Source organism: Mytilus galloprovincialis, chromosome 11 (assembly GCF_965363235.1).
Source record: "Mytilus galloprovincialis chromosome 11, xbMytGall1.hap1.1, whole genome shotgun sequence".
Lineage (NCBI taxonomy): Eukaryota > Metazoa > Mollusca > Bivalvia > Mytilida > Mytilidae > Mytilus > Mytilus galloprovincialis.
Window position 1 is genome coordinate 43,206,345 of NC_134848.1, and position 26,937 is coordinate 43,233,281.

The 26,937-nt window shown below is 33.9% G+C and overlaps 1 protein-coding gene across 2 annotated transcripts; it reads right to left on the minus strand.

Annotated features, from left to right (window-relative positions):
• Positions 1-1,358: 1,358 nt before the first annotated feature.
• LOC143052209 (L-xylulose reductase-like) lies at positions 1,359-24,990 on the minus strand. 2 transcript variants are annotated; one of them, XM_076225181.1, is made up of 7 exons: positions 24,821-24,956; positions 22,045-22,142; positions 20,483-20,637; positions 6,079-6,121; positions 5,218-5,382; positions 4,246-4,363; positions 1,359-1,571 (listed from the first exon to the last, which is right to left on the minus strand). In XM_076225181.1, the coding sequence occupies exons 1-7, from the start codon at positions 24,870-24,872 to the stop codon at positions 1,447-1,449; spliced, it is 756 nt and encodes a 251-aa protein (XP_076081296.1). In that variant the 5' UTR covers positions 24,873-24,956; the 3' UTR covers positions 1,359-1,446. The 2 variants fall into 2 exon arrangements, with proteins under 2 accessions (XP_076081296.1, XP_076081295.1); XM_076225180.1 differs by lacking the exons at positions 1,359-1,571; positions 4,246-4,363; positions 5,218-5,382; positions 6,079-6,121 and adding exons at positions 14,305-14,522; positions 17,197-17,314; positions 18,158-18,322; positions 19,026-19,068 and having other exon boundaries at positions 24,821-24,990.
• Between the last annotated feature and the right edge of the window lie 1,947 nt (positions 24,991-26,937).

The following is a 26,937-nucleotide window of genomic DNA, read 5'->3' on the forward strand; positions in this document are numbered from 1 at the left end:
CGTATTGGTCACAACTGTTTGGAACTTATGGTCATCAGTGCTTTTCAACTTTGTACTTGTTTTGGCTTTCAAACTTTTTTCATCTGAGCGTCACTTGTTAGACTTGTGTGGACGAAACGCACGTGTCGTGTTAAATTTTAAACCTGGTACCTTTTGTTAGCTATTATTCGTGTGTTTCTCGGTCCTATATTTTCTCCCATTTATTGGAATTGTAGTCCTAGCATGTAATGTTGTCATTTTAGTGTTATATTTAACATTGCCATTAAAGTAGGGGTTTGGCATGCCACAAAACCAAGTTAAACCCACCATTTTTTTCTTAATATGTCCTGTAACAATTTAGGAAAATTGCCATTGTTATATTAAAGTTCATTTCTGTGTGTGTTAAGTTTTAATGTTGTGTTTCTGTTGTGTCGTAGTTCTCTTATATTTGATGCGTTTCCCTCAGTTTTAGTTTGAAACCCGGATTTGGTTTTTTTTTCTCAATCGATTTATGAGTTTCGAACGGCGGAAAACTACTGTTGCCTTTATTTACTTGTTTTCACTAAAAATTGTCTCGATCTTTTGACATCAAACTAGCTGCGTTTGTTGACATTTTGGCGAGATAGATCTTGGTTTAAGGTATAAACACATTTTATTTTCAGATAATGTTAAACTTGCAGTCTGGTCATTAGGATTTGAAGAAGGGATTATCAAACTGGCCGTTAATCAATACTTTTCAGACGGAGTACGAAATACAATTGTTAAAACTTTAAGATTAATTGATTGAATTATTGGAGTTTAACGCCCTTTTACCACTATTGTACTATTTCATAGGTGTCAGTTTGTGTAGGTGAAGGAAGCCGGAGAGACCGATCAGAACCACCAAACTTCGATTGTAGACAATTAATAAACACGAAAAGGGCAAATAACCGATTGAGATACGCTGAAGATAAACCAAAGAAAACACTCAGATAGCATTACCAAACAAGAACAACATAAAAAGACGAAAACACGACGGGAAGACAATCATTATAAAACACCTATAGAACATCACCGATTGAGCAACACTGTTAATCATAAACACCAATATGAAGTGAAATACTTAAAGGTAAACGAAACTAAAAAAAAAAATAATCTAATTTGAAATCTTTCGAGAACACACATTAATTGATTCATCAATTGATTATTTCGTTCTAAATAAAACATAGTGATTGTCATATATGAAATGGTTAAGCAAAGAGTTCAATATTGAGTGGAAAACTTGTGTTAACTTGAAAAAGACAGAAATCGAGTAGAATCCGATATGAATTCGAAAATAAAAAGAAGTCAGACAGGACAGGCGCATAGCTCGCTCACATAGGAATAACGACAATACTAAAGACTTTTATATTTTGTGTTTGATTTAAATGCGTAATACAAGACACATCCGGCCAGGCTACGTGGTTAATTAAAAAGTATCAATGTTAACTACAGAACAGGGTTAGGCGAAATATGTATACTGTGTCCACCGTCGACTGGAACTAATGCGCCATTTATCATTGTTGCATAGTCACTCAACAGGAATACAACTGTATTTGCAACTTCGTCTTGTTCTGGAAAAAAAAAGATGGGTTAGAGTAAAGGTATAAAAGCCAATAATCCCCCTTCCCCTTAAATTTGCATAGATAGAAGGTTTCTCAAGTTCATTCATATTCACGCTATTTTGATCAATAAACATACATATGTCGAATGTGACCTACCGAATTCGACTTATTACCGGGTATGTTCTTAAACGAGCAACACGAGCAACGAATGACACATGTGAATCAGGATCTGCTTCCCCTTCAGGAGCACATGGGTAACCCCCAGATGTAAGTGCAATTCGCGTTACTCAGTCGTTAGTTTTTGTCGAGCCTGCAACTTTTGTTGCAAAAAGCTCGACATAGGGATAGTGATTCGGCGGCTGCTACGGCGGTTACGGCGACGGCGTTAGCTAACTTCTTAAAAGTTTTATATTTTTGAAGGTGGAAGACCTGGATCCTTCATACTTTGTATATAGATGCCTCATGTTACGAAGTTTCCGTCAGTCACATGTCTGATGTCCTTGACCTCATGTTCATGGTTCAGTGACTACTTGAAAAAAAAGTTAAGATTTTTTGAAATATTAAATTCTCTCTTATTGTAAATAGTAGGATAACTATATTTAGTATGTGTGTACCTTGCAAGGTCCTCATGCCGGTCAGACAGTTTTCACTTGACCTCGACCTCATTTCATGGATCAGTGTACAAGGTTAAGTTTTGGTGGTCAAGTCCATATCTCAGATACTATAAGCAATATGTCTAGTATATTCGGTGTATGGAAGGACTGTAAGGTGTACATGTCCAACCTGCAGGTGTCATCTGACCTTAACTTCATTTTCATGGTTCAGTGGTTATAGTTAAGTTTTTCAGTTTTGGTCTGTTTTTCTAATACTATAAGCAATAGGTCTACTATATTTGATGTATGGAATGATTGTAAGGTGTACATGTCTAGCTGACAGGTGTCATCTGACCTTGACCTCATTTGCATGGTTCAGTGGTCAAAGTTAAGTTTTCGAGTTTTGGTCTATTTTTCTAATACTATATGCAATAGGTCAACTATATTTGGTGTATGGAAATATTTTATGATCTTTATGTCAGTCGCGAAGGTTTTATTTGACCTTGACCTCATTTTCATGGTTCATTGCTAAGTGTTAGATATTTTTGTTTTGGTCTTTTTTTCTTAATTTATAAGCAATAGGTCAACTATATTTGTTGTATTGAAGAATTGTTAGCTGTACATGTCTGACCTTGACCTCATTTTCATGGTTCATTCATCAATGTTTAGTTCTTTGTTAATGTTGAGTTTATGTGACAATTGTAATAAAGCTTTATATTTAGGACTATCAACATAATATCAATGATGAGTAAAGAAGGCAAGACATTTCAGCGTGTGCACACTTGTTATATGTTTATTGTGTACTATTGTTTGTCAGTTAGTCTTTGTTTTGTAAGCCAAAGCGTTTTTAGTTTATTTTTAATTTATTTGGTCGAACGTCCCTTTGGTATCTGTCGCTCATCTTTTACTTTCTCCACAAAAAAGTTCATGCCATTTCTATTTAACTAAGATTGATAGATTGATGTAGTTCTATTACTGAATAACCTTAATTTCAATGATTTTTGACATGTCATTAGTCCCTGGAACTTGGCCCCCGAATGTGATAGGGGAACTGGGAAATAGAAATATGGCCACATTGGTATTCTACCGAACGGCAGTAATGCCTCGCAAAGGCATCTTTTTTTTTTTGCTGTGCGGGATATGTCAGGAACACAGTCGCGTATGATGCTTCGTGTAGATTGCTTCGCCACGATTCGAACTGTTGCAACAAATCTTTGAGGGGTCCTTAGGTGGCCTGTTGCAATGCCAAATGTCTGTCCCTATCCAATATATCCTCATTTTCTAAACGGCATTAATTACCTATTGAATCTATTGTTAATTTGTTTTCGTCCTGACCATCCATGAATATTTGTCACAGGACTTTAAGTAAATAATAATCAATCATTCCCTGGAACTTGAGATAAAGAATTCTTCTAACAGAAAAAAAGTAAGCTTTTTATTTATAAATTATAGTTTTGTTTTGACAATTTGAATTTTCTTTGAAAGTTCGTTTTTTTTCGTTTTTGAAAGACATAATATGTAATGTTAACTGTTACATCTTCACATTTGACAAACACATAATGATTTCATTGTTTGATTTACCTACAGTTTAATGCCTTATTTAAATGTAAACAGATTTTAAATACCAATATATGTCATATCTTTATATTTGATTGGCAGGAAGGATAGTATGGTGTATACCAAAAATGCGAGAATTCCATATATCTCCTTCAGGCAAAATGATATCAATCTCAGTAAAAGGCATGGTTGAACGTCTAGATATATAAATTCCCTAAAGTCACGTACTTTATTAAAACAAATAAAGGATACTTTGAACAAAAGCTCTTGTTTTGTGCAATCTGGCATTTAAATCATAATAATGTCAGATTTTCATATAAAAAAATAATATGGCTATATCGGACAGAACCTTTTGGAATTTTGGGTCTTCCAATCTCTTTATTGTCTTTACTTTATAAGCAATTTTTTTAAGAGTCTATTGTAGACGAAACGTGCATCTTGAGTGTGAAATTTTAATCTTATTAGGTTGAATCACTGTTAATTTTTACAGGGCATATAGGGCTTGAAATTTATGTTTGCCTTCAGTAAACTACCTATGAATCTTCCCATCGGTATTCGTCCTGTTAAAGCATCTTTTTGTTCCTGGGCGACCAAAAACTTCTCAGTCATTGGTGTTAATACTACACCTGGATTGCAACTGTTTACTCGAATCTGGTAATATATAAGAATTCAGAGGTTGATAGATAAAAAATACTTCATTATCATTCAAGGTATGTCCTGAGGTAAAAACCTTTAATTACAGAAAGCTATTTACTCATCATTAACCAATATTTATTTAAAGCACCATGAAGACTTAAGTCAATGATTGATTTATTTGCCCTCTGGCCTGTTTTGATTCCAACGCACCCAGTAAGTTTTGTTCATAAATGCGTGTTCTGAATTATGTGTCTGATATCTTTAAAGAGTTAATTGCATACAAATCTGTAACTGAATACTAAACAGGCGATGAACCTTTAGTTTTGTTCTATAGAAGCTATAAACTTAAAAAGCAACCATGTATAGCAATAGATCGTTGCATTTCCGTCAACAAAACTTTGTTTATGTGAACATTATTCGTGCAATTAGGGGCATCGACTGCATTCCCATGTTGAGCGAGCTATTAAAAAATATGAAGCTATATCATATTATTCGGCAAATTCAATTCTTATAATTGATAATCAGCATTAGGGAATTGTTATTCAGTCGGAACAAAAGAAACATTATTTATAGTTTATCCTGCATAATGACGATCACTAAACGCTTTATGGACTTGAAAAATTCAGGAATACAAGATCCACTATTTCTGTTAAATAAAGTCCATGAAAGTTCTTTGTTGTTATATATGTTCGACCCGTTACCGAATACAACGTACGATGACTATCAATGAATAGTCAGTGCAAAAAATAATCATTAAAGTGTGTATATACACTTATATACTTTAAAAATTGTACTGATTGTGAAAAAAAAACCAATTAACATGCTTATAGCGAACAAAGGAGAGTAGCTCAGGAGTCACAATAGTTTACCTTAAAAGGTCCGAACTCTAATGCCATAGATTTTGTGAGCATATCCATAGCTGCCTTCGTAGTGCAATAAATAGGAACACCAGGGAAGGCTAGCGTACTGGAAATACTTGAAATATTCACAATGGCGCCACTTCCTTTCCGTGAAATAATTCCTTTGGCGACGATCTGTAATGACTCAAATATTTCCACATAGATGGTGCATATTTAAACAATTGTCCTAATAGCTTGAATGATTAATAACAAAGCGTTCACGATTGGAAATTGAGAATAAATATATAAGTTTCTTGCATATCTAGTCAAGAATAAGTTTAAAAGCATTCACTGTACCTAACTGGAGTATAATTAGAATGAAATTGATTTGATCATACTAAATTAGCGGCTTTCATAGTTGCACTGAAGGCGTTCAAGATATGCATGTCACAATTTGCAAATGCTACAAAGATAAGATGATGTTGTATGATTAACAATGAGATAACAATTTACCATAGACCCAATTTCGAAGGCGTTAGCTTATAAGTGACCGTACGACGGTCAACAAAGGACAAAACCCTTACCACATGGCTGGTTGTAAAAGGCCCCACCAAAACAAACGTAAAACAACTCGAACGAGACAACTTACTGTATTTATAAACAATTAACAAAAACAAAAATATGATATTATATATAAAAACAATCGACAACCACTGAATGACATGCGCCTGACTTGAAACAGGTATACATGTTCAGAATATGACGATGCTTAATATGTTAGCTACAGCCGATATCTTCATCAAACCTAGGAAACTGGTCTAACATAAAACAAAAATGAGGACATTTCCAAGTGTAAAGTGTTAAAGCGAGTTAAAAGTGTTTATGTTATACCTGAGATATGTTCAAAGCTGCCTTAAAATTTACATCAAAATGCCTACAAAAAAAAATAAGGCATGTTTAAAGATAACACCTTATATGTTCAATGTGGTATAATTGTGCGTTTATAAGGCAATAAATGTAATGTGTATGGCTAAATTTAACAATATGTCACATTCTAGCTCAAATGATTGTCATTTAAATGTCACCTCACCTTAATTAGTTATCAACTCCATTTTCTATAAGTCCCAAAAGGGTGGCTAGGGAATAGAAATATTGTCACTACACGTCCCCTTCCTACCGGCAGCAAAACCCTTACTTAAGCGGCCATTTGGCTGTGCGGGCTGTATCAAGTACGCAGCCACGTCCGATCTAGGACTTTAAATCCAATGCCTAGTGTAGAGAGGGCCAAGCTTATTGCATGTTAAGAACCCTTGCAACAACTCGTTGAGGGTTCTGGAGGTGGCCTGTTGGATTGCTAATTGTCTGCCTATAGACACTTTAGCCAAGTTGCCCATTGATAGTCCAAATTTACCCCGACCTTTATTCCGAACGGCCTCTATTGCAGCATTTATTGTTAATTTGATCTCGTCTTGAACATGCATGACATATTTACCACTGGACGTTAAGCAAGCAACACTCAAGCAATCGTGGTTGCAACTCTGAAAGATAACATTCAGAGGGATAGAAAGGTTGCCTTCAACAAGCCACAGATGGACCCCTCAAATAGGTGTTGCAAGAGAGTTTTCACGTGGCATCAAACGTATACATGCTGCAAAACCAAACAGACGCCACACATTGGCATGGATTTCACTTCGTATACCTGTCGGAAAAAAACATTACGTGCTGTTACTCTAAATGAGGGCAATTAACAATTCTGAGCCAAAAGAAACGGTTCAAATGCATGATAGTTTGTCCCTGTCTTTAATACGTTTGGATATAACCATCCCTATAATATTATCCTATCTTTTATATGTTTCGCAAGGTAAAGCCATATCTGTCCATATTTGTCAAATACAAACTAGATGTGCCATGAAACATCAAGATGGAATTTGTAAATTCAATCAGCCATACATTTTAAATGGACGTGGTTTACTTCATTTATTCACAACGGTTTGTTCGAATGAACTTTCAATTTGTTCATACAAAGCTGTATAACTATAATCAAACGCAAAATTAAAAAATTAAAGATAGATGATTGAATGGTGCTTTACGCCCCTTTCTTCAATGTTTCGTTATTTCTTGACGGACAGTTGTTATTTGTGGAGGCAGCCCGAGTGCTTAAAGTGAACCAACGACCCTCAGTAGGAAAACGTAGCCATTTAAGATTATAGTCGAGCGCACCTGTAATACGCAGGATTTGAACTCACAACATCATTGTTGAGAGACTAATGAAACAATAATTCGACTGCTTCGGCCACATTAATTACTGTGGATTCATTATTTTCCGTTTGATACCAATTTTCGTGGATTTCGTGGGTACAGGTAAACCACGAAATTCAATGTTCAACGAACGACGAATTTTCTATAGGTTTGTGTACAGACTTCAGTGAAACCACGAAATTAAATATCCACGAATATGCATTTTTTTCTTAATCCACGAAAATTGGTTCCCACGAAAATTAATGAATTCACAGTAACAGGAAAAATAGTCATAACATATAGCATTTTTTGTTTGCACATGTTTACTTACCTCCTCTTTTAAGCTGTCAAGATCTGCCTCTGTCCTGCTAATAGCATAGACTTTGGCTCCAAGCTTTGATAATTTTAGAGCAATACAGCGTCCGATACCTATCATACGGAGAAAAAGCATAGTTACAAAAATAAATGTTTAACAAAGCAACCACATGACTTTTACAAAAGTTCCAGTTTCAATATTTCGAAAATCATACAGTACAAATGTCGTATAAAGAAATGTCGACGTCCTCCAGTCGGCAACAAGACGCGTGGCGTGTTGAACGATCTCCTGATTTTAGAGAATATATATATTATTATATCATGCACATACATCGGGTCGTAACAAACGTACTTGTATCAATGCTCAGTTTTTAGAGAGTCATGATAAATCGTTTTGAAAAAAATTAACTCAATATGAATTAATCAGTCATCTTTTTGTGGATGGAAATCCAGAACAAAAATTGGCCGGAAGAAAATGGAGTTACATTATCGAAGATTTCTTTTAACACGTGGCTTAAACTACTGGCAAGGAAACAATTTACAGCATTGTGCAGTAAAAATGGTGTCTTCCCTGACGGAGTACCGCGTTGCTCAGAGACAAGGCTGCTTGGAAGTTTATGTTAGCCCTATATACTAGTACTTTGTGTAAACAGTTAATTTGCCACCTGTATGCCTTGTAGACCATAATCATAAGTATGATTGTCATGCTTTTCATTTATCAATATGTCAAACTATTTGTTGATTAACAAATTTTCTAGAGTAAATTTAAACGTCAATATTTACCAATAAATGAGTAACCCAGTGAATGTGTTGCATGGCATGAAGGACTGCTACGTGTTTACAATTTATCGAAAATGTCAAACAAAACATATTTCAACAGATTGTCAGAAATACAATCAACTTACTTTTGTATGTAAATGACGTAGCCCACAGTGCCTTGTGGTTCATTCGAATTTTGATCAGTTCCGCAGGTGCATGTTTATATTTGAATTTTGGAAATTAGTATTCAAATGTATTCCGATGTCAGAATTTTTGTGATACTGACTTTTAGAAATTTGGATAATACTTGGATTTATACATCACTTGTATGTAAGTTGTGGTCTCATTTTATTTGACATCATGACCCGGTAAAATGTATTTAATTTGCATTGTATCAATAGAACTATTTGCCTCTAGACTTTTAGCAGGAATATATAAATGACACTACCATGATAGACAGAGCTACCTGGAAACACATTACCTGCTTTTTCATTTATTCAAAACGATTTGTTTGAATGAACTTTCAATTTGTGTATACAACGCTGTATACCTATTATCAAACGCAAAATTAAAAGATTAAACGATTGATGATTGAATGGTGCTTTATGCCACTTTCAGCAATGGTTATTTCTTGACGGACAGTTGTTATTTGTGGAGGCAGCCCGAGTGCTTAAAGTGAACCAACGACCCTCGGTAGGAAAACTTAGCCATTTAAGATTATAGTCGAGCGCACCTGTAATACGACCCTCGGTAGCCATTTAAGGTTATAGTCGAGCGCACCTGTAGTGTGTAGGATTCGAAGTCACATCATCATTGTTTAAATGTTTATATATGAATTTTGAGATTTAGTATTTAAATGTATTCTGACGTCAGAATTTTTGTGATACAGACCATTTGTATTACTTTGTACATCACATGTTTCCTAAATGATGATTTGTTTTCACTTCTTAATTAACATTATTTATATTTTTCACGTAAATAACAAGTTCAAGTAAAGTTTCTATTCTCTTATATCGATATCTCCTAAGATCTCATGCATGTATAAATGTCGTTCTCTTCAGATCGCATGCATGTAGAAATAAATACATGAGAGTATGTATATTATGCTTCTCGTATATATATATGTGATTTTATAAGCTGTGGTGTAATGTCACATTAGATAAAGATCGTCAATTTGCACACATTAATATTTGAAGTCTATATTTGATAGATGGCGACTAACTAGAAAATAAAGACGGAAATGTGTTTTGTATTGAGAAGGTTTTAATAAACTATAAATATGAATATGCAAAGATTTTTATTTTCACATTTGATAAGATTTTCATAAATATAATCCAAATGTCTATGTACACATTTTTTATTCCAGGATTCCAATTAATTAAGTTATAATACCTATTATTAATTAACTACACTGTTATTGGACGTAATATGATGAAAACTGCCTATGCAATATAAGGTGTAAACTCGGCCAATACAGAATAACTCGGCCAATACAGATTTGTTTTTCTGTATTGGCCGAGTTGACACAAATACATGATTTCTGAACGTCTCTAGTTTTTATATCGGAAGTCACGATAAACACAAACTGAAGTAAACAGTTATATGGAAGACGCAGTTTTCATTTCATTTAGTCATCATAAACATGCTGTAAAGTTCAGTATGGCATATTTCAGGCGGTCACATTAATTTAAAAAGCATTTTGAAAGCAACGAAGGAATTATTTCAGGTTTTGGGAACGAGTAGATCATCACAAAGTTCATTTCTTGACGACCTCATAATTTCACGATGGTACAAAATACTACAAATCGCTAAACTGTCATTTATTTTTAAACCCGAACCAGGCATATGCGTTCTGTAATTATGCAAATCTTCGATCTTTGGTCATTTGGCTTATGAATAGTTGTATCATTTTCAACTCCTACATAAAAAATATTTTAAATGTATTCAATTAGTTTCTGCATAACACATGCAATGGCAGTACCTTTCCAATTACTATTTATGTGTTGCGTCTAAATTAAAATTGTAACACTTTATAGTGACTGGAAAGGGTAGAAAAATTCATCAGATGAGAAAATGCTGAAGACACCTGGAAACAGCACCAGATCATTATATATATTGCATTTAATAAAAAGAAACTGAAATTTGGATAGTTCCACTTCAAGGTAAAAATATTTATCTCTTGTGAAATGAAATTAAAAATAATATTGTAACAATGTAGTTAATTAATAAAGATACTATTATGTGTATTTCTGTATTGGCCTTGTTATTGGTCCTCGGCCAGCTGTATTGGCCTTCGGCTTCGGCTCAGGCCAATACAGCAAGCCTCGGACCAATAACAAGGCCAATACAGAAATACTTACGTAATAATATTATATAATCATGTGATGTGTCGTTAACCGTACAAGTTAAACTAACTTTACAGGTGTTAATATGGTTTAAGAATATCATTATTATTGTTTGGCATTTTTAATTGCCGAATATTTGTATTGTACAAAAACTAGAGTTATCTCCCGTAGAATTTATATATTTGCAACTTTAGATTATGATTGTTGTATGATAAAATATAGTAAATAATCATGAGTTTTATATTTCTTAATGTCGTAAAAGCTGATACATGTCGTTATATAGCATTAGTTATTTCATATCGGTTAAGAATAAGCTTCTCTTATTGGATAAAAAGGGGCCACATGACATTCATTATTCTTCAGTAATAAATTCACTCGGTCATTAACAGAATAAAACGGACCAGAAAACCGGTCGTTAACGAACGTTTACCTGATAATGACAGGCGTGGCGTGGTTTCTCTGTTTAGAGAGATGTCCCTTTTATTAAACATTTTCCTGTTTTTAATATTATATTTAAGTTGTTGAATTGTTTACTATATGTTTTCGTTAATTATAAAATTATAGAAAACTTGATTAAGTATTATATACTGAAAAATTGAACTAAAATGAATGGCAGCATTACTACGACTGGTCTTCACTCCTTGTCATAGAAATCGTACAACTACTCGAGTTTGCTTTAGACATTTTAAATTTTTGAGAATTTTCCAAAACATGGTGTCTCAATGAAATACACAAAATAGTTCTTGAACAACTGGTCATTATCGTGATACATGGACTGCCCGTAGGTCGGTGGTACATTTTATTGACTGCGACAGCGACAATGACCTCGCCTACGGCTCAGTCATTATCACTATCTTAGTCAATACCACTGTCCTGTGGCAGTCCAAATATCACGATAATGACCAGTTTTTCAAGAACTATAATATAGTTATATACTGGTACGTATAATAATCAGTCGTACAAGATGTGACCAGCTAAACTTTTCACAGTTACAAAAAATAAACAAACATTGAAATATAGGTTATATTGAGTTCACAAACCGTATAGTTTCAAACGTTTTTGTTGTTGTGTCTAATGTTTAACAGTACAAATATATAAGTATTATTATATATCAGGGAAGTTTATCAATAGAAAGTATACTTGTTTTAAAACTAATTACTACATACCTTTACCAGCACCTGTAACAAGGGCATTTCTACCTGTGAAGTTAATGTTCATTTCGTTTCAAAGACGTGATCAGCTAAACTATTTACTATTGCACAAATAAACAAACCTTGACATACAGGTAAAACTGTAAAATGCACATTCATGTGTGAGAGATTCACATTCATGTGTGACAGATGCACAATCTAATTTTTTTTAGAGAACATATATAAATATTATATAAATTAGTGTGCTTTATCTTATAACCGAACGTGACTTATTCCCAATTGCGACTGTTTTGCTGCGTGTGAATACGCATTGCTATATTATAAAGACGTGTCACGGTACCTTTCCATCCCAAACTCATGTATATAGTTTTGATGTTATATTTGTTATTCTCATCGGAAGGTTAACGTTTGTAGTTGTAAATCTTGTTTTTTTCTTTTGTATTCGTGTGTTATGGTAAAGATAATTAATCATCCAGTTCATTTATTAGAATTTAGTTTGGATCAACGAAATTTATACGATATATTTGGTTTACAGTTTGATTCAGAAGAAACAGCGACATAGCTAGATAATATAATTGATTGTCTTATTATTTCCACAATTTGATATTGATTAGTATTGTTAGAGGTATAATACTTAACAGTAATTAATAAATGTTATATAAAGTCTTACAAATCTAATTTTGAATTCTGTCTTATTTTTATGAAATCGTTTCAGAAATTCAAATGTTACGTCACTTTGTGCGTTGAACTGGCTTTGGCTAACTCGGCTGGGTATTTTTATGTGCTAGTATTAAGATTGTTTAATGTAATGCATCCCTTTTAATACTGTATTTAGTCACCACTTCGGTTTTATCATGTATATCTATTATATAGCCATTTTATAAAATTTACTGTTGCAAAAGTATGAATTATTCTAAATAATAATGATGTTCCTATCACTGGCAGAAAACCCTAGCAGTATTGGTCACAACTGTTTGGAACTTATGGTCATCAGTGCTTTTAAACTTTGTACTTGTTTTTGCTTTCAAACTTTTTCCATCTGCGCGTCACTTGTTAGACTTGTGTGGACGAAACGCACGTGTCGTGTTAAATTTTAAACCTGGTACCTTTTGTTAGCTATTATTCGTGTGTTTCTCGGTCATATGTTTTCTCCCATTTATTGGAATTGTAGTCCTGGCATGTAATGTTGTCATGTTAGTGTTATATTTAACATTGCCAAAAAGCAGGGGTTTGGCATGCCACAAAACCAAGTTAAACCAAACATTTTTTTCTTAATATGTTCTGTACCAATTTAGGAAAATTGCCATTGTTATATTATAGTTCGTTTCTGTGTGTGTTAAATTTTAATGTTGTGTTTCTGTTGTGTCGTAGTTCTCTTATATTTGATGCGTTTCCCTCAGTTTTAGTTTGAAACCCGGATTTGGTTTTTTTTTCTCAATCAATTTATGAGTTTCGAACGGCGGAAAACTACTGTTGCCTTTATTTACTTGTTTTCACTAAAAATTGTCTCGATCTTTTGATATCAAACTAGCTGCGTTTGTTGACATTTTGGCGAGATAGATCTTGGTTTAAGGTATAAACACATTTTATTTTCAGATAATGTTAAACTTGCAGTCTGGTCATTAGGATTTGAAGAAGGGATTATCAAACTGGCCGTTAATCAATACTTTTCAGACGGAATACGAAATACAATTGTTGAAACTTTAAGATTAATTGATTGAATTATTGGAGTTTAACGCCCTTTTACCACTATTGTACTATTTCATAGCTGTCAGTTTGTGTAGGTGAAGGAAGCCGGAGAGACCGATCAGAACCACCAAACTTCGATTGTAGACAATTAATAAACACGAAAAGGGCAAATAACCGATTGAGATACGCTGAAGATAAACCAAAGAAAACACTCAGATAGCATTACCAAACAAGAACAACATAAAAAAGACGAAAACACGACGGGAAGACAATCATTATAAAACACCTATAGAACATCACCGATTGAGCAACACTGTTAATCATAAACACCAATATGAAGTGAAATACTTAAAGGTAAACGAAACTAAAAAAAAAATTAATCTAATTTGAAATCTTTCGAGAACACACATTAATTGATTCATCAATTGATTATTTCGTTCTTAATAAAACATAGTGATTGTCATATATGAAATGGTTAAGCAAAGAGTTCAATATTGAGTGGAAAACTTGTGTTAACTTGAAAAAGACAGAAATCGAGTAGAATCCGATATGAATTCGAAAATAAAAAGAAGTCAGACAGGACAGGCGCATAGCTTGCTCACATAGGAATAACGACAATATTAAAGACTTTTATATTTTGTGTTTGATTTAAATGCGTAATACAAGACACATCCGGCCAGGCTACGTGGTTAATTAAAAAGTATCAATGTTAACTACAGAACAGGGTTAGGCGAAATATGTATACTGTGTCCACCGTCGACTGGAACTAATGCGCCATTTATCATTGTTGCATAGTCACTCAACAGGAATACAACTGTATTTGCAACTTCGTCTTGTTCTGGAAAAAAAAGATGGGTTAGAGTAAAGGTATAAAAGCCAATAATCCCCCTTCCCCTTAAATTTGCATAGATAGAAGATTTCTCAAGTTCATTCATATTCACGCTATTTTGATCAATAAACATACATATGTCGAATGTGACCTACCGAATTCGACTTATTACCGGGTATGTTCTTAAACGAGCAACACGAGCAACGAATGACACATGTGAATCAGGATCTGCTTCCCCTTCAGGAGCACATGGGTAACCCCCAGATGTAAGTGCAATTCGCGTTACTCAGTCGTTAGTTTTTGTCGAGCCTGCAACTTTTGTTGCAAAAAGCTCGACATAGGGATAGTGATCCGGCGGCTGCTACGGCGGTTACGGCGACGGCGTTAGCTAACTTCTTAAAAGTTTTATATTTTTGAAGGTGGAAGACCTGGATCCTTCATACTTTGTATATAGATGCCTCATGTTACGAAGTTTCCGTCAGTCACATGTCTGATGTCCTTGACCTCATGTTCATGGTTCAGTGACTACTTGAAAAAAAAGTTAAGATTTTTTGAAATATTAAATTCTCTCTTATTGTAAATAGTAGGATAACTATATTTAGTATGTGTGTACCTTGCAAGGTCCTCATGCCGGTCAGACAGTTTTCACTTGACCTCGACCTCATTTCATGGATCAGTGAACAAGGTTAAGTTTTGGTGGTCAAGTCCATATCTCAGATACTATAAGCAATATGTCTAGTATATTCGGTGTATGGAAGGACTGTAAGGTGTACATGTCCAACCTGCAGGTGTCATCTGACCTTAACTTCATTTTCATGGTTCAGTGGTTATAGTTAAGTTTTTCAGTTTTGGTCTGTTTTTCTAATACTATAAGCAATAGGTCTACTATATTTGATGTATGGAATGATTGTAAGGTGTACATGTCTAGCTGACAGGTGTCATCTGACCTTGACCTCATTTGCATGGTTCAGTGGTCAAAGTTAAGTTTTCGAGTTTTGGTCTATTTTTCTAATACTATATGCAATAGGTCAACTATATTTGGTGTATGGAAATATTTTATGATCTTTATGTCAGTCGCGAAGGTTTTATTTGACCTTGACCTCATTTTCATGGTTCATTGCTAAGTGTTAGATATTTTTGTTTTGGTCTTTTTTTCTTAATTTATAAGCAATAGGTCAACTATATTTGTTGTATTGAAGAATTGTTAGCTGTACATGTCTGACCTTGACCTCATTTTCATGGTTCATTCATCAATGTTTAGTTCTTTGTTAATGTTGAGTTTATGTGACAATTGTAATAAAGCTTTATATTTAGGACTATCAACACAATATCAATGATGAGTAAAGAAGGCAAGACATTTCAGCGTGTGCACACTTGTTATATGTTTATTGTGTACTATTGTTTGTCAGTTAGTCTTTGTTTTGTAAGCCAAAGCGTTTTTAGTTTATTTTTAATTTATTAGGTCGAACGTCCCTTTGGTATCTGTCGCTCATCTTTTACTTTCTCCACAAAAAAGTTCATGCCATTTCTATTTAACTAAGATTGATAGATTGATGTAGTTCTATTACTGAATAACCTTAATTTCAATGATTTTTTACATGTCATTAGTCCCTGGAACTTGGCCCCCGAATGTGATAGGGGAACTGGGAAATAGAAATATGGCCACATTGGTATTCTACCGAACGGCAGTAATGCCTCGCAAAGGCATCTTTTTTTTTTTGCTGTGCGGGATATGTCAGGAACACAGTCGCGTATGATGCTTCGTGTAGATTGCTTCGCCACGATTCGAACTGTTGCAACAAATCTTTGAGGGGTCCTTAGGTAGCCTGTTGCAATGCCAAATTTCTGTCCCTATCCAATATATCCTCATTTTCTAGACGGCATTAATTACCTATTGAATCTATTGTTAATTTGTTTTCGTCCTGACCATCCATGAATATTTGTCACAGGACTTTAAGTAAATAATAATCAATCATTCCCTGGAACTTGAGATAAAGAATTCTTCTAACAGAAAAAAAGTAAGCTTTTTATTTATAAATTATAGTTTTGTTTTGACAATTTGAATTTTCTTTGAAAGTTCGTTTTTTTTTCGTTTTTGAAAGACATAATATGTAATGTTAACTGTTACATCTTCACATTTGACAAACACATAATGATTTCATTGTTTGATTTACCTACAGTTTAATGCCTTATTTAAATGTAAACAGATTTTAAATACCAATATATGTCATATCTTTATATTTGATTGGCAGGAAGGATAGTATGGTGTATACCAAAAATGCGAGAATTCCATATCTCTCCTTCAGGCAAAATGATATCAATCTCAGTAAAAGGCATGGTTGAACGTCTAGATATATAAATTCCCTAAAGTCACGTACTTTATTAAAACAAATAAAGGATACTTTGAACAAAAGCTCTTGTTTTGTGCAATCTGGCATTTAAATCATAATAATGTCAGATTTTCATATAAAAAAATAATATGGCTATATCGGACAGAACCTTTTGGAATTTTGGGTCTTCCAATCTCTTTATTGTCTTTACTTTATAAGCAATTTTTTTAAGAGTCTATTGTAGACGAAACGTGCATCTTGAGTGTGAAATTTTAATCTTATTGGGTTGAATCACTGTTAATTTTTACAGGGCATATAGGGCTTGAAATTTATGTTTGCCTTCAGTAAACTACCTATGAATCTTCCCATCGGTATTCGTCCTGTTAAAGCATCTTTTTGTTCCTGGGCGACCAAAAACTTCTCAGTCATTGGTGTTAATACTACACCTGGATTGCAACTGTTTACTCGAATCTGGTAATATATAAGAATTCAGAGGTTGATAGATAAAAAATACTTCATTATCATTCAAGGTATGTCCTGAGGTAAAAACCTTTAATTACAGAAAGCTATTTACTCATCATTAACCAATATTTGTTTAAAGCACCATGAAGACTAAAGTCAATGATTGATTTATTTGCCCTCTGGCCTGTTTTGATTCCAACGCACCCAGTAAGTTTTGTTCATAAATGCATGTTCTGAATTATGTGTCTGATATCTTTAAAGAGTTAATTGCATACAAATCTGTAACTGAATACTAAACAGGCGATGAACCTTTAGTTTTGTTCTATAGAAGCTATAAACTTAAAAAGCAACCATGTTTAGCAATAGATCGTTGCATTTCCGTCAACAAAACTTTGTTTATGTGAACATTATTCGTGCAATTAGGGGCATCGACTGCATTCCGATGTTCAGCGAGTTATTAAAAAATATGAAGCTATATCATATTATTCGGCAAATGCAATTCTTATAATTGATAATCAGCATTAGGTTATTCAGTCGGAACAAAAGAAACATTATTTATAGTTTATCCTGCATAATGACGATCAGTAACGCTTTATGGACTTGAAAAATTCAGGAATACAAGATCCACTCTTTCTGGTAAAGAAAGTCCATGAAAGTTCTTAGTTAAATATGTTCGACCCTTTACCGAATACAGCGTACGATGACTATCAATGAATGGTCAGTGCAAAAAATTATCATTAAAGTGTTTATATTCACTTATATACTTAACAATTTGTACTGATTGTAAAAATAACATAATTAACATGCTTATAGCGAACAAAGGAGAGTAGCTCAGGAGTCACAATAGTTTACCTTAAAAGGTCCGAACTCTAATGCCATAGATTTTGTGAGCATATCCATAGCCGCCTTCGTAGTGCAATAAATAGGAACACCAGGGAAGGCTAGCGTACTGGAAATACTTGAAATATTCACAATGGCGCCACTTCCTTTCCGTGAAATAATTCCTTTGGCGACGATCTGTAATGACTCAAATATTTCAACATGCATAGTACATATTTGAACAATTGTCCTAATAGCTTGAAAGATTAATGACAAAGCGTTCACGATTGAAAATTGAAAACAGAAATAAACAGTTTCTTGCATATTTAGTCAAGAATAAGTTTAAAAGCATTCAATGTACCTAACTAGAGAATAATTAAAATGAAATTGATTTGATCATACTAAATTAACGGCTTTCAAAGTTGCATTTAAGCGTTCAAGATATGCACATCACAAATTGCAAATGATATAAAGATTAGATGATGTTGTATGATTGACAATGAGATAACAATTTACCATAAGCTAATGACGAAGGCGTTAGCTTATAATTCACCGTACGACCGTCAACAATGGGCAAAACCCTTACCACATGGCTCGTTGTAAAAGGGCCCGACAAAAAAAATGTAAAACAACTCGAACGAGACAACTTACGGTATTTACAAAACAATAAACAAAACAAAAATATGATACAAATGTATAATATATAACAACAATAGACAAACACTGAATAACAGGCTCCTGACTTGAAACAGGTATACATGTACAGAATATGGCGTGGCTTTACATGTTAGCTAGAGCCGATATCTTCATCTAACATAGGAAACTGGTCTAACATAAAGAAATAATGGGTACATTTCCAAGTGTATAGTGTTTGAGCGAGTTAAATGTATTTATCTTATACCTGAGATATGTTTAAAGCTGCCTTAAAATTTACGTCAAAATGTCTACAATAAAAATAAAGCATGTTTAAATATTACACCTTATATGTACAATGTTGTATTATTGTGCGTTTATAAGGCAATAATTGTAATATGTATGACTACATTTAAGCATATATCACATTCTAGCTCAAATGATTGTCATTTTAAATGTCAGTTCCCCTAAATTAGTTATCAACTGTCTTTGTTGCAAGTCCAAACAGGGTAGCTAGGGAAAAGAAATATGGTCTCCTTCCCACTGGCAGCAAACCTTTACTAAAAAGGGGCGTCCGTTTGGCTGTGCGGGCTGTATAAAGTACGCAGCCACGTCCGGTCTGGGACTTTAAATTCAATGCCTTGTGTAGAGAGGGTCATGCTCATTGCATCTTAAGAACCCTTGCAATAACTCGTTGAGGGGTCTGGAGGTGGCCTGTTGGATTGCTAATTGTCTGCCCTTATACACTATAGCCTAGTTTTCCATTGACAGTCCAAATTTAACCCAATTTAATTTCAAACGGCCTCTATTGCAAAACTTACCTATTGTGTTTATTGTTAATTTTTTCTCGTCTTGAACATGCATGACATATTTGCCACTAGACGTTAAGCAAGCAACAATCAATCAATCGTGGTTGAAACTCTGAAAGATAACATTTCGGGCAAATATTTTATTCATGTTCAGGACGAGAACAAATTAACGATAAACACAATAGTAGGATCGTAGACGAGTCCGTTCAAAATGAAAGGTTTGGAAATTTGAGCTGGCATTGAAAAATGAAGATATATTGGAGAGGGACAAGAAGGTTGCCTTCAACAGGCCACCGATGGACCCCTCAAATAATTGTTGCAAGATAGATCAATTTACACGTGGCACCAGACTTATACATACTGCATAGCAAAACAGACGCCACACGTTGGCATGGATTTCACTACGTATATCTGTCGAAAAAAAAACACGGAAGTGCAGTTACTGCAAATGAGGGCAATTAACAATTCCGAGCAAAAAGAAACGATTCAAATGCATGATAATTTGTCCCTGACTTTAATACGTTTAGATATAAACTTCCCTTGTCCTATCTGTTACATATTTGTCCATATGTGTCATAAACAAATAAGATGTGCCATGAAACATTGAGGTGAAATTTGTAATTTCACTCAGCCATACATTTTCAATGGACGTGATTTATTTCTTCATTATTTCGTAGGATAACCGACGATAAGTGATAATGTCTATCTTTTAAAAAGCTAAGATTGTCTATTCTTTGATTGCTTAGGTAGTGTCTTGTCTTTGTGTCGATATTCAATTATTTTGGCAATAACGTAGTCTTTTTTTTCGACTTTTGGTTTTTGATTGTCACATATCCTTTCTCTTTTTAAGTTTTTAAAATAAAACTGACTTTAAGCAATTTATTAAGAAAGACTGTATGTTACGTTAATAACTTACTCATCTATAAACTCTTCTGTTACTTCAAGAACAGTTTGCCTCTTACTTATTCCTGCATTATTTACTACGAGATCTACTTGTCCAATGTCTTCGATCACTTTTCTTGTGTTGTCCCAGTTTCCAATATCTAAACATCTTGTTTCAATTGATGAATCCTACAAAAAAGAGGTAGCACGATCTCAGTTTAATAAATATGTTCATACCTTTTTATTCGTTAATAAAATCTTTACATAAAATGCATTTCAATTGAAGAATCCTACGAAAACATAGGCAAGCTCCAGACATTTTTAACCAGTCGGTATATTTTATTCTGTTGATAATTATGTCTTGAAATATGAAATATACAGTTGATTTCAATTTGGGGTAATACTTGGATTTATACATAACTAGTTTGTAAGTTGTGGTCTCATTTTATTTGACATAATGAGTCGCTTAAATGTCTATTTATTTTGCATTGTGCCAATTAAACTATTTGCCCCTAGACTTTTTAGCGCGAATATTTAAATGATACTACCATAATAGACAAAGCTACCTGGATTCACACCACTTGCTTTTTCATTTATACAAAACGGTTTGTTCGAATGAAATTTCAATTTGTTCGTACAACGCTGTATAACTAACATCAAACGCAAAATAAAAAAATACTAGTAGTCGAAACATGCATTCCAAATGAACATTTAAACTCATCGAAAAATAAAATGACAATACTAGGGGAAAAAAGCAAAAATAAAAAAAAGACAAACAACAGTATACAAAACACAAAAAAAAAACTAAAGACTAACACGAACCAAACTAAAATGCGGGGGTAATATCAGGTGCTCCAGAAGAACAAGCAGGTCCTGCTCCATATCTAGCATAAGTAGGATTACTCGTCTATGTACAAACCCGGTAATAAATCTAATTCCTAGGGTCACATTGGAGGAACATAGGACGGGATTGTGGTTACAACTGGAATATATATCCGTCGTCATCTGTGAACCAGATAATTAATCAAGGTCAACCGGCTCGCGATAGCTTCCTTAAAAAGAGATGATTTTATTTTCGACACATAGAAGTGTTTATATTATAAAACAAGGGGCCAACATGTCAAAAGTCTGTTTTTTATTAACTAGTGTTTAAAAATTAATTTCATAGACCACCACCGTACCGAAATGACGACGGTCACTAACCACTTCTCTCATACAGTTTATTAAATGGCATAAATGTAACAGGTATCACTACACAAAATAGAAGTATAGGTTCTCCGTAATTGATTGATTGATTGAATTGTTCTTTACGCCACTTTCAGCAATGTTTGGTTATTTCGTGACGGACAGTTGTTACTTGTGGAGGTAGCCCGAGTGCTCAAAGTGAACCAACGACCCTTGGTAGGAAAACGTGTAATCCTAGCCAACTAAGATTATACTCGAGTGCACCTGTAATATGCAGGATTCGAAGCCACAACATCATTGTTGAGACTAATGATACACTAGTTAGACTGCGTCGGCCAAAATGCTCTCTGAAATTACAAGAACCATTCAGTCTTAATGCATAAAAAATGTTTTGGCACATGTTTTTCCTACCTCCTCTTTTAAGTTGTCGAGATCTGATTCTGTTCTGCTAATAGCAAATACTTTTGCTCCGAGCTTTGATAATTTTAGAGCAATACAGCGTCCGATACCTATCAAACGGAGGAAAACATATTGTTAACAATGCAACAAAAAGTAAAATCATAAAAATACTGAACTTAGAGGAAAATCTAATCGAAAAGTCCATAATCAAATGGCAAAATCAAAAACAAAACACATCAAAAAACGAATGGCCAAGAACTGTCATATTCCTGACTTGGTACAGGCATTTGTAAATGTAGAAAATGGTGGATTAAACAACATGACTTTTGAAAACGTTCCAATTACAATATATGATAAGATCATATAGTACAACATGTCGTATAAAGAAATATGGTCCTCTGACCGGGAACAACACGCGCGAAATTTTGAACGACCTTGTGATTTTATAGAAATTTTATATAATACACAACCATCTGGTCAAAACAAACAACTAGTAGAAATGCTCAGTTTTAAGGGAATCATGAACATTTATCAATCTATTGTTTGGGGATGGAAAAACAAGACCATGATTCGCTGTCGAGAGAATGGCCTTACATAATCGGAGCCATCTTTTAACACGTGGCTTAAATCACTGACAAGGGAAACAATTTGCAGTACTTTTACTGGCGATGCCTCTCAGTTATCAATATGTCAAACTCTATGTTTATGAGCATAGTGTGTACGTTGTGTATCGAAAGGACAATTAAATAATTTCAGTCATTTTGTATATCAAATTAAGACGTCAACATTTACTTGAGTAATTGACCAATCCAGTTAATATGTTGCATCGCAAGAAAAACTTATAAGTGCATACAATTTATCGAGAACAAATGTTTTCTATTGTCACACAATTCAAATACAATAGATTGCCGGGGGAAAAAATTTACTTTTTGTCTTTTGAGTACGAAATAGCCCACAATGCATTGTAGTACATGTACATTGGTCAATTACGCAGTTGCATATTCACATTATGCGTATCAAAATAAGTTTTCAAATCTATTCTGACGTAATAATTTTAGTGGTCCTGACCTGTAATATAACTTTGTACACGACATACTTACTAACTGATGATGTATTTTTACTTCTTTATTACCGTTATTTCTATTTCCGCTTAATTAACAACTTCTAGTAAAGTTTCTATATATCGTTCTTGTCATATTGCACGCATGTAGAAAGATTTGCATGAGAGTTTTTTTATTAAGCTATCAATATATATATACATATATACAACTCGTCTAAACATCAACCCAACAATGTTAGATCTGTAAATTTGCTTTCGCAAATGTTTGGTTCTTCCCTCGCCGGGATTCGAACCCATGCTACTGTGATATCGTGACACCAAATCGCCTGCACTGCAGCCGTCCCGCTAGACCACACGACCACCTGGGCTCTCAGTAAAAGAGCTTTCGGTGGGCATGTGTTACCTTTCCACGTCAGTTTTAATCTAGCGGCGTACTACAGTACATGATATATAAGGCATGAAGATGTTATTGTTACAGATCAGCTAAATTATCTATAGTAAAGGATCCTACAAATTAATGTAAGATACAGTTACAGAAAATAATTATATTCATAAGTACGTCTGAGTCAGTGACAACCCTACAACAGATGTATCCATCGGATCGCCATCAATGATGGTGATACATGGCTGTGTACATAATGTATATACAACTCGTCTAAACATCAACCCAACAATGTTAGATCTGTAAATTTGCTTTCGCAAAATTTGGTTCTTCCCTCGCCGGGATTCGAACCCATGCTACTGTGATATCGTGACACCAAATCGCCTGCACTGCAGCCGTCCCGCTAGACCACACGACCACCTGGGCTCTCAATAAAAGAGCTTTCGGTGGGTATGTGTTACCTTTCCACGTCAGTTTTAATCTAGCGGCGTACTACAGTACATGATATATAAGGCATGAAGATGTTATTGTTACAGATCAGCTAAATTATCTATAGTAAAGGATCCTACAAATTAATGTAAGATACAGTCACAGAAAATAATAATATTCATAAGTACGTCTGAGTCAGTGACAACCCTACAACAGATGTATCCATCGGATCGCCATCAATGATGGTGATACATGGCTGTGTACATTATATATATATATATATATATATATATATATATATATATATATATATATATATATATATATATATATGTTCACATTTTGGGTGTCAGGATTCCCATTAATTTAGTTAGAATAGCTATGATTATGTGATGTGCCGTTAAACTTAGCAGTTAAACACCATTCACATGTAGTGAAAGTATCTTTATTATAGTATGGCAATTGTAATAACCTAATAATTGTATTTTATAAAAAAAAAAAAAAAAAAAAAATGAGTTATCCCCCGTAGAATTAAGATATTTGCATAATGATTGTTGTGTGATATAATTTAGTTTATATTTACGAGTACTACATATATTGATGTCGTAATAGCTGATACATGCATTAGTCCTATACTGGTACTTAAAGTAACCAATACAAAATAAAGGCTACAGTAGTATACCGGTGTTCAAAAGTCAGAAATCGATTGAGAAAAAATAAATCTGAACAGCTTAACTTTTTACATTAACAAACATTAAAAACCTTGACATACAGTTACCATTAAGTTAAAAAAAATCTTATAGACTAAAAATGTGTGTTGTCATTTTCTTATGTCGTTTAGCGATAGTAGTCAGTTATGTGTATTATTATATCTCATTAAAGTTTATCAATAGAAAATATAATAGTTTACCACATACCTTTCCCAGCACCTGTAACAAGGGCAATTCTACCTTTGAAATCGATGTTCATTTCTTTTAAAAGACGTGATCAGATTAACTCTTTACAGTATAAACAGACCTTGACATACAGGTAATATTATCTATACTGCAACTAGTTGTGTGTATGTCCTAAATATCGTAACACATCTATATGTTGTGCAATGTCAATTGCATCATGAAACACTTTTACCACAATCAGGGGTTCATTAAGGGATGAAAATAAGTTTGACATTTGTTACGATTTTAAAAGCCAATGATGTATTCATTTAAGTTGCAGTATAAAAACAATATTAGGTCAATGCCATGCAAATATAAACTTTATTGTATTCGGCACAAAACTGGAGAAGCGCTCGAGAAGACCTCGCCCTTCCCCAGTCTCTAATCCTCATACAACAAAGTTATATTTTTTTCTGACATTGAACTTATATTACATATAACGTCCTTACTAATGCAAAAAAAAAACATGATTTGAATCAAATGAAGCTTCATTTAACATCATACCCTCAAGAACATACAATCAGATACAGAACACTTAACCTTTTCATTCAAAAGATTATATGTTACATAGGTTGTGAGAATGTGTAATATAGATATTTAATTACCTGTCACTGGTAATTGATTGACATGACACTACATTTTCCTCCAATTTATCAAGTAAACTGATTCACTCTGTGAAAGAACTGGCAACTCATAAAGATAATAAATACGGAAAAAAATCAAAACAAAATTCAGGCAAAGTAAATTTCAATCGTAAACACGAGCATGAAAGCCTTTTAGTCTTCTCGTACTTCATTTCGGTCCCGAATCGGAATAAAATAAACAATATATTGCTCTTTCTTGTGATTGCAATTATTCTTCTTCTACATAACTACCACGATTACGTACGGTTCTGGTTGAAAATGCAGCGTTCGTTTGTTGTCCGTCCTTTGTTTTCCTTATACTAACCTATACTGAGTCATCAATATTCCAAAAAAAATTAGCTCCATGTCTCTTAGTATTTGCATATATATTCATTTGTGTCTTGTTTAAAGTGTGTCTCTTTGTGGCACTTGATGATCTGTCAAGTAATGCATTGATAAAGATAATTTATGATATGTTAATGTATAAGATAATTTGACGCGCCTTTGGCGTATTAAAATATAAGCCTGGATCCTTTGATAACTATTGACCATGTCTGATATCTATACACCGGAGGATATCACTGCCATGCTGGACTGTTTAATTGACAACATATTTGTTGAATTTGGAGGTTTGGTCTTCCAACAGACTATTGGAATCCCAATGGGTACCAATTGCTCTACTCTACTTGCAGATTTGTTTTTGTATTCCTATGAAGCAGAATTTATTTAAGGGCTTGTACAGAAAGCAAAGAAATTGCCCCAGTCTTTTAATTTCACCTTTCGGTCTTTTCGTTCTTAACTCGAAATATCCCCATAGTATACTCGGCAAGGAAATGGTACACCACCCAAATTCTCGATGCTGAACATAACCATGGTCATTGTTTCTGTCTTGTTGCTTTTGAAACCTTGCCAGTTGAGAGTCCATAAGTATAAGCATTCACCCGCTCATAGACATTTGAAAAGTGTTCTCGAATATTATATCAAATAAGGTTTTTCCAGACAATAATGTCTCAATTTATTGTCAATTCCCTATATCAATATATTTTGGAAAAAAAAACATGAGAACCAAATTCCTTAATTCGAAACTCGTTTTAAACCACTGTATTTCTTTGATATAAAATATGTGGCTCAGTTTAAACTTGTAAATGCTCTCTATAGCAGTTTACTATATTAAACGTATATGGACTCTGTTAATACAATAAGACTAAAACAAACCTTCCAGTTTTTGGTGGGGTTCGTGGTGCTTAGTCTTTAGTTTTTTATGCTGTGTCATGTGTACTATTATTTGTCTGTTTGTCTTTTTTATCTTTAGCCATGCCGTTGTGAGATTGTTTTCGATCTATGAGTTTGACTGTCCCTCTGCTATCGTTTGCCCCTCTTTTTCACAACGTTGTGTTGAAATGAAATCCTCAAAATAGATAACTTACGACATCAACTAGTGCGGTGCAATGGCGACAACTGAGGTGATTGTCTTCA

Excerpts from the sequence above, each read along its gene's own strand:
- LOC143052209 (XM_076225181.1), bottom strand. The coding sequence starts at position 24,872 with ATGAACATCGATTTCAAAGGTAGAATTGCCCTTGTTACAGGTGCTGGG. Across the intron at positions 20,638-22,044 it reads TCGACAACTTAAAAGAGGAG|GATTCATCAATTGAAACAAG; the intron begins GTAGGAAAAACA and ends TCTTTTTTGTAG. Across the intron at positions 5,383-6,078 it reads CAGCTTTGAACATATCTCAG|ATCGTCGCCAAAGGAATTAT; the intron begins GTATAACATAAA and ends GAGTCATTACAG.